This window comes from Cygnus olor, chromosome 3, assembly GCF_009769625.2.
Source record: "Cygnus olor isolate bCygOlo1 chromosome 3, bCygOlo1.pri.v2, whole genome shotgun sequence".
NCBI classification, from domain to species: Eukaryota; Metazoa; Chordata; class Aves; order Anseriformes; family Anatidae; genus Cygnus; species Cygnus olor.
Window position 1 is genome coordinate 57,266,623 of NC_049171.1, and position 18,034 is coordinate 57,284,656.

General features: G+C 40.1%; 1 protein-coding gene across 1 annotated transcript; it reads left to right on the plus strand.

Annotated features, from left to right (window-relative positions):
* Window positions 1-2,119: 2,119 nt before the first annotated feature.
* Window positions 2,120-17,322, plus strand: C3H6orf58 (chromosome 3 C6orf58 homolog). The gene is made up of 6 exons (XM_040551105.1): window positions 2,120-2,447; window positions 6,510-6,593; window positions 11,282-11,466; window positions 12,583-12,716; window positions 13,223-13,461; window positions 16,970-17,322. Exons 1-6 carry the CDS (start codon window positions 2,120-2,122, stop codon window positions 17,155-17,157), a joined length of 1,158 nt encoding a protein of 385 aa, XP_040407039.1. The 3' UTR covers window positions 17,158-17,322.
* The last annotated feature ends 712 nt before the right edge of the window (window positions 17,323-18,034 follow it).

The following is an 18,034-nucleotide window of genomic DNA, read 5'->3' on the forward strand; positions in this document are numbered from 1 at the left end:
TAAAAGAGTGGAGGACAGGCTTCGTGCCACAGTAAAGGTCCATACAAATCTGGAACAAGTCAATTTGCTACATGCAAATCTGCCATCAGGATGTATATATATGGAATTTCTGTGAAAACTGAAGGTATTTTTTCACATCTCTTTACTGTAAGCAATGAAACTGAAATCACTTGTGTAGTTCTCACTAGGAGAACTCAAATTCTCTACTTTGACTGTATAAAGGCATAGAGGATTTAGACTCCTAAATCAGGCACTTTTTTAGTGATGGTGAATGTTATCCCCACCATTAATCAGTCTTTCATGTTCCCAATCAAAATTTCTATCCTAGCATGATTATAGACTTTGCACCCTTTATTTCATAGAATCATAGGTTTTCTCTATATATCTTGCACTTTAGATAACGCCTTTCATCATCCTTGCTTTTCAGGTGAGATTCACTGCTCATTACCTCAGTTACAGCCGTATATATATATATATAGTGCAGTTCTTGGCATTTACCTTCAAGGTTATGTTACATAATGCCTTCTTTCAAGAAAAAACAACTAAATTTAAAAACATTTCTGAAATTATTACAGAAAATTAAGTAACAACAATATTAATTTTATTTAATCTATATGTTTATGACTGAAACTAAGCCTAAATTTCAACTCCCTTTACAGTCAGCCAAGAACAATACATCTCTCAGTGATGTATTTTAAAAGAGTAATGTTCTGGACATGCCTGTTTCTCTGCTTTGGCCATAGAAGAAATCTGCATAGTTAGATTAATCTTGAAATGTTCACAATTTGCTGAGATAAATTCCATTCATTCAAACATAATAAAAGGACAACTTGGTCATTTGAAATCTCTATAAGGGACCATGATTAGGAAAAGTGTTCTCAAGTCTATGCTAATCTCTATTTGGTTGAACAAGTTTTTTCAATAACCTTTGATTGTTTGTTTGTTGTTGTTGTTGTTTTTCTCATTAGTAGAGCCACAAATAAAAATCAACCATTGAAAAAATTATGTTGTTTTCTAGAAAGTCTCCTTAATACATAGAAAAGATGGAAAATTTTTGAACTGAACTTATACATTTCTTTCAGGTCTACTGTTCAAATTTGCAGACAATTTCATCTTGCTCTCATCCAGGTTGTGCGTTTAGGGTACTTTAAGCACACAAAGACTGCCCAAATCACAGAACTGCTTCAAAGAAAGCAAGCATTTGCAATTTTTCTCATGTGAAAGCATGGCTACAAAGATACGAAATACATTTGTTTGCTGACTACTGTTTTGCAACAGTTCCTTATCTGAGAAAAAGCAGCTGAATATTATACAATCCTAGAAGTAGATGAGGTGAAGGTAACTTGACAATTTCATTTATGTTGAAGTGTAACTAATTCAAATACCAATTTTATCAGTGCAGGGGTTGCCTTTGTATTGCTTTTGGAGTCTGCAAGACCATGGAGATTTAACAGGAGACTTCAGGTCTTTATGGTGAATATTTTTACACAAAACAGACTGACGCTAAAAATACAGGTAGACAGTTGCTACACGTCAACCTGGAACTTACAACATTTCATGGTTTGAAGGCTGTGAAAAGTTGTCCCAAGACCAAAATATAAAGATATCAAAGGCAGCACGTGGCTTATGCCACTGTTGCTCCTTGGTGGGCACCCAGACCTTCCTCAAAGCACCTCATTTGGAGTCACTCAGCCCTGTGTCTGATTTAGGGGTGAGCTCTCTGATACTGCTGTCTGATCTTTACCTGGAGGAACTAGGCAGAGAAAGGGGAAGATGGCAATTAGCAAAAGTCACAGGGACAGAAATGTTCATAATGCTACTGTGCAAAGCAGTACTGCAGCATGGCTCTTTCGGGAGGGTGGGTATACATTGTGGGCATACATTTCTTGTCAGGCTGATCTCCCTTAAACATCTGCTCTAGCTCCTCACACCTCACCAGGAGGACAGAGGCAGAAGCATTACTCACAGCTTGCTCACCTGGCAATGCCAGGTCAGGGTCACAGAAAAGACTGAAGGGAGACAGCAGACCTCTGCAGTCTGAGTCATCCTTTTTGCCCAGCCCTCACCTTTCATGATAAAAGCCCTGCAGCCACAAACACCTGGGTCACAAACCTCCACAATGCGGACCTACGGTGGCATACACGCTCTTCTTCTCATAGCAACTGTTACCCTGAATCCAGCAGCTGCTGCAGCAGCCCAGAGTGACAAAGATGCCACTGGAGAACAGGTCTATCCCCCGCTGTGGGACGTTGTCCCTGAAAACCTGCTGAATTTCCCAGTTAAGGGCAACAAAATTGTCATCGATCCTTGGAACTATCGGGAACGACTGGGAGTGTATAAGAGCTTGCTAAATTCTTCAGCCATATATTTTACCAACTTTGGATCCCAAAACTTTGGCAATATTCTCTGGGGATTACCATTGCAGCATGGGTGGCAATTCCGTACAGGTATGAACTGTGTCCTTAAGTTGCTAGAACAGCTAACTGTTTACCAGACCCACTTTGGGGAGAGGGTCTTTTTCCCCCCCCCCCCCCCCCAAGGTTTCTACCTTGCAAGCTTCCTATAGCATCATATTGTAAATTTTTACATAGAGTGCTAAGCTGGTGATTTGGAAGACAAATTCTCAATGAAGGCAACACTTTTCTTTCTTGAGTAATATCTACTGGATTTTCTAATAAGAAAAGATATTACTAAACATAGAACTGATCGGAATCCAGAGGGACCGTGGTTTAGAAACACTAACATCTCAAATGAAGAGGGTAGTATTTCAGGTATCCGAAAATCTTTGAAAACATATTGCCAGTCTTTTCAGCTTGTTGCAGGTAGATATTAGGGTCTGCATTCTGCAGTACTCTTCATAAATTGTTAACTGATAGGCTTTCTTTGGCTGCTGATGTTATGATCTTTTGCTGGTGGTTTGAGTTTAATTTCTAATACATATTGTTGAAAGCCTGCCTCTCCCACCAAGAATTTTTCGCCCTCTTTGCCTTATTTGATCAGATTAGAAGTAGCCTTAATACATTTTAAAATATATATTTTTTACAAAAAGTCTTTTTTTTTTTTTTTTTTTTAAAGTAGGTTGATTCATTCTTGTTCTCTAGTTGGCCGTGCTGGGAAAGCAGAGACAGAAACTTGTAAAAGGTCCTTTGAGGCTAAAGCTGCAATACCTTATCTAGGGCTTTGTTAGAGAACTTGTTCTCCCACGTTGCTTCCTTGCTTAGCAGGCAGGCAGCATGCACTGAAACCTTCCACACAAAGCTGGTGTTGACTTGCTTTGTTCTAGCAACCAGGAAAGGCAGGAAGAGGGGAATAACAGGCAGTGTTGTTTGTAGAAACTCATGCCTGGTGTTAAATCCTTCTTGCCATGTGTAAGCAAATGCCTGGTTTTTGTTTTATGGGTTGTGCTCTATAGTTTCTTGAGGTCCTGCTTTTACTGAAGGCATATGTTCACCTGGAAGAAAAGAGAGGCACTGTAGCTGGTGGTGAAGAAAGGCTGTCAGCATTTAATTGTACCTAACTGAAAATTAACCACTAAGTCAAAATGAGGAAAAGGAGGTAGAGAAAGCAAAATCTGAGCAGGCAACTAGCTGGAAAGCAGAGAGCAGCAAGGAGAATTTGGTTGGATTTTAAGCAGAAAAAGAAAGAGAAGATGAAGAGGATGACTGATGCAGCAGGAGAGTTGATCCAATGAGTGGCAGAGACAAAGGTACCTGGATGCAGAAGCTACACTTGAGTGGGGAACTGCTGGAAACAATCTGGTTATCTAGTGTGGCCTCATCTGCAAAGTGAAGCTGTGCCTGGTTGCAGTGACAGTTCTCAAATAGAGATGATGGACATGGTGGGAGAGAGGAAGATTTGCAACTGGTTACACAGACAAATAAAGACTTGCTCTCATATAATCGGTCCATAGACAAGGAGATATATTTTTGAAATTACATGAATGAAAAGAGGGAAAAAATAGTAGGAGAAATATCACACAACTAGAAAATGGTTTACAGAAAGAAATGTAAGAAATGTTGACGGATAAGGGGAGAAGAAAGGTTTAAATTTTAGTGTGTATAGTAGTAAAGTTAGCAAATATTTAAGCTTAATTCTGATAGGCAGCTGGGCTAGAAGCTACTACTTTAGTAAGAGTGGTACAAATATTTGTAATGACCTACTCATGGGCATAAAATGAAATCATTAATTTGCCCAAGTTTATGGTAGAGACAATGTTGGCAAGGCAGGATGTCTTGATGGGCAAGCCGGAATAGCTGATAAGAATGAGATTATGGAAACAGAAATCATTACTTTGGAGATGGAGCTAAACTGAAAGTGTCCTACCTACTCAAACTGAGGAAACTGGGTACTCCCACTTGAAGGAATTGGCATATTGAAGTACAAATCCAGGAGCAAGGATTTTAAGAAAGTTTCAGGTGCTAAAATGTCTGAAGAGCGGGAGAAGTATTACCTGTACTTAAGAAGAAGGAAAAAGGGCACAAATATTCTTATTCTTACCTTAACAGTAGGTAAGACATTGGAATAGGCATAGAGAAAAGAATTAAAAAAAAAAAGACATGGAGCTAAATATAAAAAGGGATAGATTAGTTTATGCTAATCTAAAATGGATTCTTCTAGACTAACTGGGTATTCTCTTTTACGATATATTTGATGTTTCACCCAAGTCTAGAAATGCATTTCCTTCCTCTATAGAATCAAAACATTGAATGAAAGTCGTTACACTCTCCAAAATAAGACAGAAAAAGGGAATTGTAAATCTGACAATGGAGCACCTAAAGGAGAGTTTAACAATGAGTGTTGCTAAGGGAAGTTTACAGCAAAGTGAAGGATATGCTCAGAGTTCTTCAATTATCATTCTTGAGAACAACTGCTCCTTTATTTTTTTCTGTTAACAATCTTGTTACAAAAAAAATAGCAAGGAAATCTTGCTAATGAGAAATCATGCACAAACTTGCTAATGATATACATCTGGGAGACACTGTCAATACAGAGAAAGATTGGGATAGCTTGGATAAACGTGAAGACTGAAATAATCATGTTAAGCACAAGAAATAATGGGGAACAGAGAGCACAAACCTGGAGTGTAGACCTGGAAGTGGAGTTAGTGCTTCAAGATGCAAGCAATTTAGACATATCCCATAATTATCACCAATACTTTCCAGGACTCTATTGTCCCCAAATGCCTAGGTTAATGATCTTTGGTAAATTTCATGTGTAATTCTTCTGAAACATTTTTTCTTTTTTTTTTTTTCTTTACCTTTGTCTTTCTCCATTCAACTTCCTTGCACACCAGTGAACTACTGATGCCTACTGATGGCCTGTGTGGAAATAGGATCTTGCAGGAAAGAAACAAACAGAAAATCAAGTCTTTCTGCAACTCTTAAAAAAAAAAAAAAAAAAAAGTCACATTGTACTGCATTCCTCTCCACTGCAAGTTCCTGCTCTTGATGTTCTGCTACTGAAAGGCATGGGCTTTGGTTGCTAGCATGCTCCAACACATCCTCTGTCCAGTCAGATGGAGAGGATAATTAGGATAATCTTTATACAGATGGTCCATGATTCCATTTTCTCTTTGAGTAAAATGCATCAGGTGCCTAAAAGAAAATTTGTTTTGTCTTTTAAAGAATGCAATGAACTTCACTTCTGATCTGACAGAAGTGACAATGTCTGTATTCATCTGACTTGTCAGAAAGTAAGTGCTCTGCAGGACAGGGGTTGAGAACTTCTGGAATTGCTCATGTCATTGAGGTTGACCATGGCAATTTCATGTCATGTTCTTAAAGCAATTTTCCTGACTCCCTAAATGACTACATACCATGTGAAGTATATATCCAAGTGCTTTAAGGAATTATGCTATTCCTCTGTGTCATGTGCTCAAAGTAAAATACACCTTACGTGCTGTCACAGATAACTGTGAAATGTCTCGCATGTTTGTTATGGCACAGATGCTTGAAAACTCTGCTAATCAGATACAACAATGTTTGCATGCTTAGCTTAACAGGAAGGCAATGTTTGTATGCATCATTAAACTGGAAGGGATTCTGTATCACACAACCCAATTAGGTGACACAATTACTAGCACGTTTAATTTGTGCTATTCTCTTCATTAAACAGCTCTCCTACACTAGCAGCCTTGCAGCTACTGAAAATGATGCATCAGCTGTGCGTGTGTTTATGTCCGTATGCACATTCATATTTATATCTCTATAAAAATATCATTGTGATGTCCTAGTTTCAGATAGTTCCATAAACTCTCAGAATACATTTACAGTGAATTTTACAATGTGAACCATAAAACATAGTCAAATTACTATGCGTTCTGTGAAATATTGACTGAGAAATTCAACTACTGTACCAACAGTATTTAATAAAGCAGAACAACAGTAATTGTTCTGCTTCTCTGAGCAAAATTTTGCACCCTTTACTGGTATAATTTTTTTCCCTTCTCAGTGGGATTTCTCATGTAAAAAAGGTTGAGAAATATTTGTGCATTCTTTCATTTTATTCAGGCAGACTAGCAGATCCTTCCAGTGTGACTTCTTGTGGCTATGAAGATGGAGACCTGTGTATATCTGTAAGAAGCTGGTGGTCCTGTAAGTATATGCTATTACACTGTTATCCGAAGTATGATTAGTGTCCTAGAAGGCAATTCAGAGTCTTTCTTCCTCTTGGACTTCTATACTACAAAGTAATTGCAGTGCTACACAGTTCTTCATTGAAAACTTGCAGCAAGACAGCAAAATATGAGTGAACATGGGGAACACCATGATGGGTATCTGTATTTGTAGGCACTTGTAGAAATTACCGTTTTCAATCACTCTAGAGCAGAGTTCTTCAGTTTAAATGCTAATTCCTAAAACTAAAAGTTAGTGTGAGAATGTCAACCAGGAATCTTTTTGGTTCTTGCATCACCCTTAGCAATACAAACCTGACAGGACTTTTTTTTGCCTTTGGCTGCATCTCCACAACTTCACTGTGGTTGGAGGGATACAGAAAATGAAAGAAAGGGAGACTTTTTGCCCACAATGTTCACACAATGCCCACAATGTTCAAACATCTTTGCTACCTTCATCACAGTGACAACATTTTTCCAGTGGACTCTCAAGTATCCAGCAAAACACAGTTATTATTTTGACATGACATACATAAGCTGCAAGACAATTTTTATTCACTTTAATATTGGCTTTGGAATTCTAGTAGGCTGAAATTTTATTATCGTTATTATTATTTTCATTATTCCAGTAAGTAGCAACAAACTGAAGACAGAGAGAGAGAAAATGTAAAGATCGATTTTCCAACATCAATGTCACTGACACTCTCAATGTTTTCCTCAACATGTCTGAAAATACACATCCAGATTAAAAAAAAAAAAAAAAAAAAAGACACCTAAAATCCCCATGTTGTTCTGATAATTCTGTTAATTCATAATTCATAGGTTCCCCCTGTTGAAGTGGAGAGATCAAGTAATTGGTTTTGATAGTCTGTGTTTTTTTCTTAGCATGAGACACAAGAATTTATTTGTAAAAAAGTGTACCATAAGTATAACTAAAAATGGGTCTTTCACTTGCACGTAAGAAAATATTAGACATTGTAGGAAGCAGTGATGGTGAGATCAAATCATATTTGGAACAACCTTTGCGTTAAGCAATACCAATAAAAAACAAAGTAACAAATGCTACTGAAGGAATAGCTGTGAGCTAACTCAGCCAAAGTGCTCACTAACTCAGTGCTATTGGCATCAATATTGGTAGATGGGGCAGAGTATCTTATCCTTCTGTAGGATGTAAGGGTAGGTCTACTGCATCCTCTGAAAGTACCATGGGAGAAATTACGGTGTGTGGGACAGCAAACTGTAACTGGATATTTAAATAGAAAGGAAAGAATAGTTGTATTTGCTTTTCTCTAAGAACTCTGCAGAACAAGAAAGGATGTGATCTGGAACGCCTCATGCAAGTCAAGGGTATACATTTATTGTTCCGTAGGACATCCCAATGAGTAACACTTTAAGCATCAATAGAAAAGACACCAATACTACAATGCTCTTCGTCTCAAGTGCAAGTACTGAGAGCAGCCCTGATGAGAAGGACCTGTGTGTGTTGGTTTATGAGAAGCTTGACATGAGTTGGCAATGTGAGCTTGCAGCCCACAAAGCCAACCATATCCTGGGCTGCATCAAAACAAGCATGGTCAGCAGGTCAAAGGAGGTGATTGTCCCCCTCTACTCTGCTCTCGTGAGACTCCACCTGGAGCATTGTGTTCAGCTCTGGGGCCTCCAGCACAAGAAGGACATGGACCTATTTGAGCAAGTTCAGAGGAGGAACACAAAAATTATCTGGGTGCTGGAGCACCTCTCCTATGAAGACAGGCTGAGGGAGTTGGGGTTGTTCAGCCCACAGAAGAGAAGGCTCTGGGGAGACCTTATACTGGCCTTCCAGTGCCTAAAGGGGGCCTACAGGAAAGCTGGAGAGGGACTCTTTGTCAGGCAGTGTTGTGATAGGACAAGGGGAAATGGTTTTAAAGTAAAAGAGGGGAGATTTAGATTAGATATTAGGAAGAAATTATTTACTCAGAGGGTAGTGAGGCACTGGCACAGGTTGCCCAGAGAAGCTGTGGATGCCCCATCCCTGGAGGTGTTCAAGGCCAGGTTGGATGGGGCTTTGGGCATCCTGGTCTGGTGGGAGGTGTCCCTGCCCCCTACCAGTGGGGTTGGAGCTAGATCATCTTTAAGATCCTTTCCAGTGCAAACCATTCTATGATTCTAAGTACACTTGAATCATTAATGTTGGAAAAGACCTCCAAGATCATCTGGTCCAACCATCCTCCTACCACCAATGTCACCCACTAAACCATGTCCCTACGCTCCAGGTCTAGCCTTTCCTTGAACACCCTCAGGGACGGTGACTCTACCACCTCCCTGGGCAACCCATTCCAATGCCCAGCCCCTCTTTCTGAGAAGAATTTTCTCCTAATTTCCAACCTGAACCTCCCCAGCACAACTTGAGGCCATTTCCTCTTGTTCTATCACTAGTTAACTGCAAGAAGAGGCCGCCTGTGTAGTTTATTCCCGTCTGCTCTATTTACAGCCAGTGTGCTATGTGGAAAAAGAGTTCTCAAAAAATGTGTACATAGATTTTCACAGAGTTGGTCTTACAAGGTAATTTTTCTGAGCCCATGAAAAAAAACATAAATAACAGTGGAATTTTCTCATTTGATAGAACAGAAATATTTAAATAATTTGTCTGCACCGAACCTGAGTCACATATTTCATACAGTCTAAATAGAAGGATGGTTTTATTTCTGTTATTGAAAAGCTGAATGAACATATTCTTTCATAATATAAAATAATAACAATAAAAATTCCTGTTTATTTGGTCTGAGTCAAAACCAATAATTTTAAGCTTTTTTTTTTGCTTTTTTTTTGCTTTTTTTTTTTTTTTTCCTGAAACTGGAACTGACTCTTTTGGAAAGATTATCTACTATTTTTTCAGAAATGGAACTGGCAGGTAGGACAGGAGGAATAAAGAAAAAGCCTGACCTATAACTTACAATCAATACCTATAACTTATTGTAATAAAATTATGTAAAACTCTTTTATATATATATATAAAAATTTTAAAGGCTTCTAGTTTTAATATTCTTTCCCTTCATTAGAAAGAGAAGGCCGTCCCCTCCTTTTTACCTAGTACATTTTCCCTCCATCACTTCTGTCCATTGCTCCCTCTGCTTTCCTGCTGTCTTGCCACAAGTCCCCCTTTCCACAAGACCTGCAGGCGAGCTGCGGTGAAGGGCTCTGTCCCTTCCCTCCATGCCAGTGCTTTATTGTAGAGGCTCTTTGAATGAAGCTTCTGTCAGTGAACCAGCAACTGAATATATATATCTTCATGTGATCAAAGGCATGAGCACAGAGTAAATGTAAAACGTAAAATTAGAGTAAAATCAAAGCTCACTGTGATACTCAATCCAGCTGCTAAGTTCAGTTTCCTATCTCTGAGGGGGACTAGGTACTCTGGGGGAAGGTGTCCCACACAGTGACAAGTAAGAAGGGTCATTGCATAGCCCTGTACAAGTAGAGGAGCTTCCCGGAACAAAAACCTGCATTCCTGCTCTTCATTTACTTCTAAACACTGCAAGTCTGCTTGATACCACTTTTGTTGCCTCCAGAAAATATATAAACTCAGTCTTGATTTACCATATTGCAGCAGCAACACACAAAAAGTGTTTCAGACTGCAGAAATGCCTCTTACTGCTCTAAGGATGTACGTGCTTTTGATTGGCCTTCAGGGTGACCCTGTCTGGCATGCATAGTCATACCAAGCCAGGAATGAGCTTAAACCAGAAATTCATATTTAATATGCCCCAAGGTGTGTGAGACAGTCCTTGTTACACTGCTACTTAAGCATGAGCAAATGACTTCTCAGCTTAATGGCTCAGAGCTACCCACCCAGGAGGGGAAATATCTAGGCTTTAGCCTGTTCTTCACTGAAAGTCATTAAAATTTATTTCTACAGAGAAGGACGCAATTAAGGGGAGAATTTAAAATTCTCTTCCTAAATGAAGGACATCAAATATCTGTATGGGCACTCTCATACAAGATGTGGTCCAGCACAGGCAGGAACTGAATCTGGGTTTCCTACCTACCAGATCTGACTGCTCTAACTTATGGATCAGACCACAGGAAGCCATCATCCTAAAATAAATCATACCAAATTGACTGAGGTCATTTCCAAGTTTTCAATGAGTGAAATGTCTCTTTTAAAAATAAAATCAGTTTCCAGGAAAATATTGCCAGGACTTGCCTTTTCCTTTCTTATACTCTTAGGATGTATACAGAGTTTTTTTATGAAAGCAATACTTGTGATGTCATGTTGGAGGACCTCTTCATCTTTCACCCTGATCATCATTTTCTGTGCTCAGTTTGCAACTAGCATTTCAAAAGCTTTTAATGTTCTATCCATGGTAACCTATAAAGATCTAATTTTACCTTCAGTTTTTCCATTTCTGCAAAGTATAGCACACTGTCAGCTCATGCAAGACTATTAACGGGCAGTATATAAATCTATTGCAAATCAATATATAAACCAATATTGCAAATCATATCTGAATCAATACAGATATCATCACTAGTGCATTTCAGCACATACATCTATCTCACTGCTGAACATAGTTGTATCACTGGCAATTTGAAATGACCGCATTTGGTGTTGGAGAGTTTCCATTTCTCTGTGTGGGAACTTTTCATTGCTAGTGGGTAGTGCCTCTGAATTTTTAATTATCATTACAGGTATGAATTACTACCTGGCCGTCATACCCTTTCTGGGAGCAGTGGAAGCTGGCCTCTTTCGAGAGGTGCTGTATGAGATAGAATTACTGCCACCAGAGGAGCGAAGAGATGATTTCTGCTATAGTGTTGCTGACTGCCGTTCTCGCATTCCTGAGCTCATGGATAAGTGGAAGGCCTATTTTGAAGTAAATAATTTTCCTTTTTTACTTTTCATGTTTTGTAGGAGATGATACCAGAATATTACTTTAAAAATATTAAGATTTAGGGAGCTTGATTTGCTTTCAATAACAGCTTGATAAAAAAGTAAGAAATAGAAAAGTGGAAAAGCATGACATAGAGTGACACAATTATTTTGGTGTCTGTCCTCAGACACTGTTTTGTTAACAGTTACACTTGTAGTCTTAATATTAACGTGTTAATTTGCTAACATTAGCATTCAAAATAGAACATTACCCTTGAGAAATGGCCTCGTGTTGGTTTTGTAGGGCTCATTTATTCCTCTGAACATCTAAACAACTTGAAGTTCTGAAACTTCACTGAGAAGGGTATTTATTTATGCAAGTACGTACTCTCTTTCCTCCTTATTCAGTTGCTCTCTAATCCCAAAGATACCAATATTTCTTATTTCATAGATTTAATGACTATTTTTAAAGGTAGACTTCTTCATTCAATATCTTTGTTAGTAGTCAAGTAATAGATAACAATCAGAAAATTAGAACTGTAAGTTTCTCTTGATAACTGTGAGCAAAGGGAGAGGTTTTCAGAGCAAGATTGGATTTGTTTTCTTCAGACTCTTTATTGTAAACAGTATATTTAGGAGGTTGTTATAAACGATCTACTCCTCAAATAGCCATAATGATAACCATTAAGACTCATTCTTATTTTTTGAAAATCTGCAGCAGTTGCAGCTCAAAGAGTACAAACAATTTTTCAAGGAATCCAATACTTTAGCACGGAAGCTTCAGATACACAAGTCAGATAGACTCAGATACACAAGTCCACTGAATTCTGACAGAATGCCTACATTATGTGGGAAAAATGCTCCATTGAAATTGAAGAATGGCAAATCCCTTTAACTTCAGTGAGAACATTAATTCACTTTATAAATCTATATTAATCATCCTTTTCTTCCTATGTCAGATATTACAGTTACTTACAAAGTAAAAGCAACACATTCTAACTACTCAAAAACAGTTTTCCTTAGGTTGCAAACTTACTCTTTTGTGTGATACGTCTGAAAAATTTATTGGGTTTGAACCACCCTCTCATTTCTCTGCCTTTTTCCCTCCCTGCTGCTGTAGTATCTGCTGTCTACAGAGCAAAAAGCTATGGGCCCTGCAACGTTCTCCTCCTTCATACTGGATGACGCTCTCCATTACATGTGGAAGGCGCATGTTGCCTCCATTGCCTATGCGCTGCCCAAGTTCCAGGACAGGTATGGGAATCAGAGAGGTGGCCAGGGGAACCTTCCCACCCCCATGACTGTTTGTAAGGATAATGTCTGAACAAAGACTGTATGAGGTTTTGGGCTTCTGCTCTTTAGGCTCTACCCTTCCACGCCCTTGGTGCACAAGGTAATGGGTGAGAGATGACGCCCTTTAGGCTCTGCTCATCCACTCTGTAGGAGCGTGGGTTATCTAGTGAGACATGAAGCCCCTGTGCCTCAGGCTGCAAGGGGCAGGCAGGCTATGGGCTAACAAAAAGATGGTGATTCCTCTCTGGGAGCCAGGACCTGAGCCAGAAGCAGTGTCTAACCTGGCCAGAGGCAGTGATGCCAGGAGAAATTAGGTGTAAAGTGCTGAAAGAGACTTTAAGTCACTGTGACACCAAGACCACTCAGGATTTTATAATGAACAAAATACATTTGGGATAAATGATAAACTACTTTGTTCTACAGTGGATTTCAATTATCTGTTACATATTTATTTTGATTTATTTCAGCTTAAGATATCTCCCTGATCCAGAAGCAAATTTTGGTGAAGACTGGGCTAATGCTGTAGATTTCATTGCAGCCACACATTTCTGTACAGATTTACAAACCACAAACAACTTCCAGGCTTTCTTGCCTCAGAGGATGCTTGTTGAAGGGGATGTCTTGCCATCCATCAGTGGCTTCAGTCCACAGCAAAACAGAGTCCTGCTCTCAATGAGAGCTCTCCACAAAGCAAATCAATTAACAGGTAAGAGCCCCACCTACCACGATACCACCATATGCACTTTGTCTTGTTCTTTGTTTCTATAGCTTCCTCCACATGAATGCGGTGATTTTCAATATAGTATAATCACTTCCTGGAGATAAAACAGTAGAGCTGAAAATACAGCCACAAGTAAACAATGCACCAGAGAGCAAATGCATCAATGGGATAACACTGATGGTACGTGGTAAGGATTTCACATGAGACAAAGGCATCATATGTTGGAGCAGATGACCTTACATTTTTTTTCTCTAATTTACACATGAACTTTACAAACAAACACTAGCTTGCATTTCATCATTTACATTTGGAACCATTAAAAATGTAAATGAACTTACTAGATCAGTTGAAGTCATTACAAAAAATGGAGAAATTATCACAAACAATGGTTTGTGTGTCAACAAGTGTTCTGTTGTTTTGTTGTTGCTATTTGTTTTATTTTGTTTTCTCTCTCAATCTTTTGTCTAACAGAAGATACCTCCCCCAGTAAAACAGTTATTCTTAGACAATCGCTTTATCTAAAATAAGTTCTGCATCACCATCCAGCGGTGAGACATAGAATTACACTCTTCTGAGGTTTCAGTTCATTCGTAGAGACGGCTGGGCTGGACGGTTTTTTCTTTTTTTTTTTTTTTTTTTTTTTTGTCCTTTATGAAGGAAAGCTATTCTGAATCTTTAAAGGAAAACACCACATAAAAATATGATGTAAAGCTAGTATTCAGAGCCATAGCACTTTTTTGAGATCTTTTGTCTATACACTTCAGTGAAAATTTTCTCTCTAGCTGTATTTATACCTGGAAAAGGCTGTTTGACGAAGCTATTCAGTGTTACAAAAGAGCATCCCAGAGTTTTCCCTTGCATATAATGTGAGGGTTGCCTCATAGTTTGAATAAGGAACTTTACAGCTCTGTCCTGTGCCTTGTAGCTTATGTCATAGTTCAGGGTTTCCTTACCTATCTCCAGTTCGTGTCCCCACAGTGGGAGGGAAGCACAGCAAGTAAAAGCAGGACCAACAGGGCAGCAAGCAGGGAGCAAAGAACCAGGGCAGTGGAGCAGATGAGGGCAGCACTGGAGGGAGAGAGGAGAAAAGGCATGGATGCTGAAGGCAGTAGGGAGGAGAAAAGAGAGGGATGAAGATATTTCATGTGGGTGCAGCTATAAACAACTAAGTAGCTGAAATTCCTGGCTTTGCAGGCTGGAGATTTCCCTAACTGCCTTGAAGGAATGGGCTTTGCATTCCAGTGAGAGTTAAATGCAAGCTATCTCAACCTGGTGATAGCTTTGCAGATCAGAAATGGAGCTCTAAACTATATTTAACTATATGTGGATCCGGATCCACAGTCTCAGAGGGGATCTGAATAGCTAGAACTTGTTGCTACAGCACTCAAATGACAAAAAGTGACATACCGTTTTTGTAGAGACAGATTCTTCAAACTTTTAAACATGTTCTGTGAGAAGTGGAGTCCTCTTGTGGTGCTGCAAACTTCAGCACAAGAGAGAAGGTTTCAGTAATTCATAGGATAGGACCCTGTCCAGCCCACAGTGAGTTTTGTTTTCTTGATTCAGTTTGGTTACCCTTTATTTCCCTCTAGCTGCCTCTCCCAGTTTAGCAGGGAGCCATATGGAAACATTGCTATGCTGCTATGGTGATTTCACACGAATTGGCAGCTCAACACCACCATGCTCATTCCACCTCCTCAAAAGGATAGGAGGAGAAAATACGATGAAAAAAAGCTCATAGGTTGAGATAAGGACAGGGAGATCACTCAACAATTATTGTCACAGATAAAACAGACTCAGCGTAGGAAGATTAATGAAATTTATTGACTACTGATAACAGACTAGAGCAGTGAGAAACCAAAAGCAAACTAAAAATACTTCCCCCCTTCATTCACCTCCCTCTTCTGTTACCTCCTCCCAACCAGCACAAGGGAGTGGGGGCTGTGGTCAGCCCCTGATGCTTTGTCTCCTCCACTCCTTCACAGTCACTCTTTGCTGGAGCAAACTGCTCCAGCACGGGTCCCCCACGGGCAGCAGCTCCCCCCAGCCCCCCTGCTCCTGCATAGGCTCCTCTCCACGGGCTGCAGCTCCGGCCCGGGGCCTGCTCCTGCGGGGGCTCTCCATGGGCCGCAGCCTCCTCCAGGCCACATCCACCTGCTCCCCCGGGGGCTCCTCCACGGGCTGCAGCGTGGAGATCTGCTCCATGTGGGACCCATGGGCTGCAGGGGGACAGCCTGCTCCACCAGGGGCCTCTCCACAGGCCGCAGGGGAACTGCTGCTGTGGTGCCTGGAACTCCTCCTGCCCTCCTTCCTCACTTGCTGTCTGCAGGGCTGGTTCTCTCACATTTTCCAACTCCTTTCTCCTAGCTGCTGTTACACAGCAGTTTTCCACTTTCTTAAATCTGCTCTACTTGACATGCAACAGGTGTCACTGCCTGGCCAGCAGCAGGTCCCTTTTCAAACTGTCTGGAGCTGGCTCTGATCTAACATGGGGTAGCTGCTGGGCTCTGCTCACAGAGGACACCCCTTCTGCTCCCCTCCCTCACCCCCAACCTTGCCATGTAAACCCAGAACAACTGCCTGTTAAGTTTCTCCACTAACAGTCAGAAAAAGCTTTACTGTTCGTGCTCTGCCCCCCAGGGGTATCTGAAGGCAGATGGGCAGCAGCCACGTTAGGTGAGACCTTTCCTGCTCTCCTCACAAGACTTCCTGGAGAAGGGTAGGCTCTCCATGGCTGCCAGGACAGGCAAGAGGACAGACAGACTGCTGCCTTCTCTTCTTACCTCACCACCTCCCTGATAAAAAACAGTCGGAATCCAATTCTTCATGTTTTGCAGGTGAATAAGGAGAATAATTAAACTCCTCCTGGTTTTCTTGTAGACTTTTTTTTTTTTTTTTCCTTCTCTTAGATTTCCCCTGTGGCCCTTGTTTCCATCATAAAGATCAGCACTGAGTTGTGGGGATCAGGCAATGAGCATTGTACAAACTGGTGCTAATGCTGGATGGGTCAGCCACACTTCATGGAGAACAACTGGTTGTTGCCTGGATGAAGATGTTGGGGTCATTTGCTTCTTTAGCTTGAGGCCTTAGCTGGGCAGAAGGGCAAAATCATGGTAGATTTAGAGTGAAAACAGTGATGTGCATGGTTGTAACCACCAGGCCATTGTTTCATAAGCTATGAAGCTATGTGCAATTGCAGAACAAGACCCTAACATGCATCTTCAATCATTTTGACTTGCAACACTGGTGACAAGGGAACAAGCCAAGTTGTCTATCAATACAAAGGAACCTGAGCTGCATGAATGGCCTGTGTCTCCCTACATAGCTGTAGGCAATTATTACCCCATTGGTGTGTTCCAGCTTTGTCTACATTTCACTATCCACAGGAGAGTGGTAGGTGTTTGTCGCTAGACGTACACTTCATCCCTTGTGAGCCATGAGCTGCGTGTGCTCCATGTTAATTTGACAATGTCATGTTGCGTTTCTTTCCAAGGAGGACTGCTGTTGAAGCTCTGGAAAAAGGCTATGTCTACTGAAGCAGGAAGAAAAATGGGCCGAAAACTGATTGAAGACTTGGCTTCTGGCCAGAATTTTGACCCAGTGGGAATATATAATGATTTGAAAAGAGTTGATTTGACAGCACGCAGTTTCCTGAGAAAAAGCAGTTCCAACATTGATTGATTTAATCTTGTAGCAGCTATGTATCTGGTAAACTGGTCTTGGTAATTTCTTACAGCAGGATTTCCTGAGTAGCCATGTGTGCATCTCTCTCATATTGAATCAATATTTTTATCCTTAATTTTCCTAATTAGCTCATTTGCTTAACTTGTTTCCTTATAAATAAAATGCCTCACAGAAAATCTGACTTTAATACTTTTTCTTGACTTCGGAAATAATGTATCATTATTGGAGAAAAAAATAAATAAAGGCAAATTATATTCTGTTTCAGACTGTTTTGTTTTGTTTTGTTTTTTTCCCCTATATAAAGGGATCCCACCAGATATGTAATTACTCAGGCCCTTGATGGTCTAAAAGATGACCACCCAAAACTTTTCTTTGAAGTTATGATCCCAAGACAATGCCTTGACAGTTTTTCACCAAAGTTATTTTACAGACCAGCTGCAAATAACTTTGAACCTATCAGGCTTTTCAGATTAAACACTTGAATGTAAATGGATTTCCCTCCTATGATGCTGTGTAACAAATAAGTGCCTCACCTGGTACTCAGGAGCCAGTCCTGAGAAGTCCTGAATTCAATGAGCTTACTCTGCAAAAGTTCTTACATGACCAATAAAAATTTCTGTTATTAGATTTGTTACACTTACCATGAAAAAACATTGATCTATCTACCAATTTATGTAATTATGTAGTGTGTATAGCCACAGGTTGCTTTTCCATTTGTACATTAGATGTGATTATTGAGAAAAAAGGACTGACTTTGCAGTATGCATTGTCCTGATGTCTAGCACACTCAGACCCAGATGCTTTCCCAGTCTTCTGGGTGTTAACAGAATATGAAGAATTAATTATAAAAACTTGGTATCAGAGGTTGAGGAAA

Excerpts from the sequence above, each read along its gene's own strand:
- C3H6orf58 (XM_040551105.1), top strand. The coding sequence starts at position 2,120 with ATGCGGACCTACGGTGGCATACACGCTCTTCTTCTCATAGCAACTGTT. Across the intron at positions 12,717-13,222 it reads CTGCCCAAGTTCCAGGACAG|CTTAAGATATCTCCCTGATC; the intron begins GTATGGGAATCA and ends GATTTATTTCAG. Across the intron at positions 13,462-16,969 it reads CAAAGCAAATCAATTAACAG|GAGGACTGCTGTTGAAGCTC; the intron begins GTAAGAGCCCCA and ends TTTCTTTCCAAG.